The following is a 4,389-nucleotide window of genomic DNA, read 5'->3' as shown; positions in this document are numbered from 1 at the left end:
GAGGTGCACCAAAATCACTATGATCGATTGTTATCCACCCCTTGAACAGGTGTCCATGATAAGTGGCCAATAGCCTCCACAGCGCCACCTACATTATTCCTACAGTTATAGCTCAGTGATACAACATCTGATCTGCAGCAGATTTATTGTGCGTCATCAGTGAGGACTTTTAGACACATTAACATTGTGGTTTAACATATGACTCAAGTGTGCCCTTAGATTATTTAATCAGTTATATCTCAGTGAAATATCATCCAGTATGTACCAGATTTTATGTACGTGATCAGTGAGCACTTTTAGACACATTGATGCTGTTCTTTAACATTGGACTCAAGTGCGCCCCCTACATTATTCCATCAGTTATATCTCAGTGATACATCATCCAATCTGAACCTGACTTTGTGTGCTTCATCAGTGAGCACTTGTAAACACATTGGTATTGTTGATTCATGACATCACTTAAGCTCCACCTACTCAGAGAAAAATCTGTCGATTATTGGATGACACTTCCAGCTTGGCACTGTGTAAGATATTAGACTGAAACTTTGTTAGCTAACTGTTGATTACCACACATGACATGTTGAAAAGCTTAAAGGAAGTGCTTGTCAAACATTCACCACAAAACAGGAAGTCACCATAACTCGTGTCTGGAAGGTCAGATTTTGTCTATACTTGTAAAACCTGCAGCTGGACAAGTAACAACATGGACGGAAGGCGATGTCCAAGATTCGGGAAATGCGCCCCATGGTGAACGTGTGCGGGATTGGCACGAGAGAGTTTGCAATGGCGACTGGGTGGACTAGCTGAAGCTCCCTTGATCACCGTAAGGCCGGAGTGGCGCTTTGCTGAGAGGGCCTCCAATGCTGCTTGCAGCTTTAATTTTATTTGTTTTTAAAAGTTTAAATGGTCTTGCTCCATCCTACCTCTCTGAGCTGCTTCACCCATACTCTCCTGCTCGGTGCCTCAGATCAGCTGATCAGCTGCTCCTGGAGGTGCCGAGGTTCAAGCGGAGGCTCAGAGGGGACAGAGCTTTTTCTGTTGCTGCTCCAAGACTGTGGAACGATCTCCCTCTTCCCATCAGACGAGCCCCTTCACTGTCCAGTTTTAAAACTCTTTTAAAAACACATTTGTAAATGAGTCCTCGAGGCTCAGTGGGATTTACGTCTCTAAATAATGGTTGAATGAATGAACATTTTCACTCCCTGGCTTTTAGCACACACTGAATGTATTCTGCACTGTTTTTATTACTTTTTATTGATCTTAATGTTTTAACAACTGTTTTTATGTGTTTAAATGTTCTTGATTTTATATGTACAGCACTTTGTGGCAGCTGTGGTTGTTTTAAAGGGCTTTATAAATAAAGTATTATTATTATTATTATTATTATTATTATTATTATCAAATTTGCAAATCATTGCATTTTGTCTTATGTACATTTTACACAAAGTCTCAACTTATATAAAAACGGAATCGTTTATAGTCAAAAGAATAAAAGTTAAACTCTTTTCCTGTGATCATTTTAGATAAAACATAGTTTCGTGGTCATTTGGTCAAAGTTTAAGATTGACGGCTCCTGGTTTACCATTCTAACTGAGGGTATCAGTGCGTGCGTGTGTGCGTGCGTGTGTGTGTCTCTCTCTGTGTGCGTGCGTGTGTGTGTTTATCAAAACCACAGACAATTCCACCACGTGAGCTCGGGTTGACCCTCTCTGTCCATGTGAAGATGATGATGATGATGATGATAAGTAGGAGGGGTCACCGTGGGAGGGGTCGCGCGCTGTGACAGAGTGGGCTGACAGGAGTCGGACCGGAGCCGTAGAGGCGGATCGTGACACCAGAACCAGAAGAACGGCGGGAGGTGTGCCGCCTCGGATCAGATCTGAGGGGGAGTCCGTCAGAAAGCTCGAGGGACAGATCGACTTTTATTTTGGTCTCAAACGCACGCGCGGCTGAAAGTGACGAGCCGCCAGTTCGGACCGAGCGCTCCGGTGCGTAACGGACCATGAGGGACTCCGCGGGTCTTCCAGGTGGTCCAGACCTCTGCGCATCTTCTCAAAGATTCAGAGACCAGAGAAAGCTTGTTTGGACCCGAACCTGTTGACCAGGACGGTTCTGGTCTCGAGGCTCCAATAAAACCAACAGAAAAGATTTTGTCCATTTTGAGTCGAAGACAACCTGCCCCCCCCCCCCCCCCTCTCTCCTCAGGACCAGTCAGCACATTTCTGATGAGGATGCGCGCTGATCACGAGGAGACTTTCAGGACAGTCAGATGTTTGTGTTCTTCCCTGGAGGGGTGTGATGGCTCAGCTGAGAACATGTTGCTGCTCGGCTCCAACTTGAACCAGGACAGGATGCTGACTCTCAGGACCTTCTAAACCCCGGGCTAAAGTCAGGTAGGAGGGTTGACAGAAACCGGGAGGGGGTCTTTACTCGGCTGGAAACGTCTTCTCGGTTCTGTGTGGAGCTCAAAGACCAGCAGGAGACCCGGGGGGGCAGCTTGTTGATGGCACTGCGCACAGGGAGGGTTTGGTTCGGGCAGGTCTTGCGCAGGGTCTCTCGGCTGCAGGGTTCCTGGTCCAGACGGTCCAGCAGCTTACTGTGTCTCTCCGCGAACCAGGAGCAGGATCTGTGTCACAAGGCGGGCGCCCAGCGGCCCCTGAGCGCACCTTTCCGCGCCCCCACCTCCGCGCGCTGCCCACGCGGCTTCCCTCACGCCTGCTGCGCCTTCGCGGGGACTCCGGGGGGACATGAGCCCCTCGGCCGCCGCTTCCTGTTGGCCATGAAGCGGCAAAACGTGCGGACCCTATCCCTGATCGTCTGCACGTTCACGTACCTGCTGGTGGGGGCCGCGGTGTTTGACGCGCTGGAGTCCGAGTTCGAGATGCGGGAGAAGGAGCAGCTGGAGGCGGAGGAGCGGCGGCTGCAGGGGAAGTACAACATCAGCGAGGACGACTACCGCAAACTGGAGAGCATCATCATGGAGGCCGAGCCGCACAGGGCGGGGGTCCAGTGGAAGTTCGCGGGCTCCTTTTACTTCGCCATCACCGTCATCACCACCATTGGTAAGCCCTCGGGACCCCCCCCCCCCCCCCCCCCCACTCCGCGCGCGCGCGTGTGTAGTTTGTGAATGTGAGACACGGAACGTTTGCTTTAGGTCACTGCTAACACCAACAGGTGGAGGAACTGGGCCACGATTAGACTGGAGGAGGTCAAGTTTGAAGCAACACGTTGTTGAGGAGGTTCTGTTGCTGAGGAGGTTCTGTTGCTGAGGAGGTTCTGTTGTGGAGGAGGTTCTGTTGCTGAGGAGGTTCTGTTGCTGAGGAGGTTCTGTTGCTGAGGAGGTTCTGTTGTTGAGGAGGTTCTGTTGTTGAGGAGGTTCTGTTGCTGAGGAGGTTCTGTTCCGTTGAGCATCTGGTTCGGGAAAAAAACAAATCAGAAACAGGACTAAACGGTTCTGAAAGTCCAGTCGTTGTGGTTCTGACTGTGCGCCATCATGTGCCGGGGCAGGAGGCGGTGCTGAACGGACAGCTCCTCCGAGTTCAGCAGAAACCTGATCCTGTTCACACTCACACATCAGCCAATCCGGATCAGCAGCCAGCGCAGCGCTCCCTCAGAGCAGTTCATTTGGTCTTTCTGTGAATCACAACATTTGCTGAAGTTTGAAAACACGACGAGAGTTTAAAAAGTTCTAACCTGTCAAGTTTGGGACATGTAAATATTTAAAGCTTTCCCTGAACGAATGCCTGTCACCCGCCGCCCTCTGAAACAACCAGCTGTTTGTCAATGACGTCAGTGCGACAACCTGTGGCACCTGGCAACACTTGAGTTAAGAATGACTGTCAGCTACTACCACACACCTGTGAGCTGTGTGTGAACATGACTCACAGCAGATGTGGTTGTGGCAGCCACCTTCATCTGCTCTACATGAATGTTTGATTAATATTTTCCAAAAGTTTCATTAAGAATTTCAAGTAGTTCAGATATTTTGCTAACAGACAGACAGGTTGACACCAAGGTAGAGTGATTTTTTTTGTTACAAATTATTGCACAGTTTGTAAAGTGTTGGAGCGGATGCTCAGCTACTAGCACACTATTAATCAATGAAGCTAAAAGAACAGAAACAATGTTTGTGGCTCCTGAGTTGCCAGGGTGAGTTTCTGAGTGTAAACCTGATCTGGTGTGATGTGCTCGCACTCAGAGTTTGTGTTGAGAACAACCCTCAGCTACTGCCTGAGAACAACCCTCAGTTGTTCTCAGGCAGTAGCTGAGGGTTGTTCTCAGGCAGTAACTGAGGGTTGTTCTCAGGAAGTAGCTTAGGGTTGTTCTCAGGCAGTAGCTGAGGGTTGTTCTCAGGCAGTGGCTGAGGGTTGTTCTCAGGCAGTAGCTGAG

The 4,389-nt window shown here is 49.2% G+C and overlaps 1 protein-coding gene across 1 annotated transcript in view; it reads left to right on the top strand.

Annotated features, from left to right (window-relative positions):
* The first annotated feature begins 2,764 nt into the window (after nt 1–2,764).
* The window catches only part of kcnk9 (potassium channel, subfamily K, member 9), a 103,782-nt gene continuing 102,157 nt past the window's right edge, over nt 2,765–4,389 (top strand). Inside the window, exon 1 of the mRNA XM_037693746.1 lies at nt 2,765–3,062. Coding sequence (XP_037549674.1) covers nt 2,780–3,062 — 283 coding nt within the window. The 5' untranslated portion in view covers nt 2,765–2,779. The remainder of the gene's footprint in view (nt 3,063–4,389) is intronic.

This window comes from Nematolebias whitei, chromosome 19 (genome assembly GCF_014905685.2).
Source record: "Nematolebias whitei isolate Nwh7 chromosome 19, NemWhi1, whole genome shotgun sequence".
Taxonomy (NCBI): Eukaryota; Metazoa; Chordata; class Actinopteri; order Cyprinodontiformes; family Rivulidae; genus Nematolebias; species Nematolebias whitei.
This window is presented reverse-complemented; position numbering and strand designations above follow the sequence as displayed.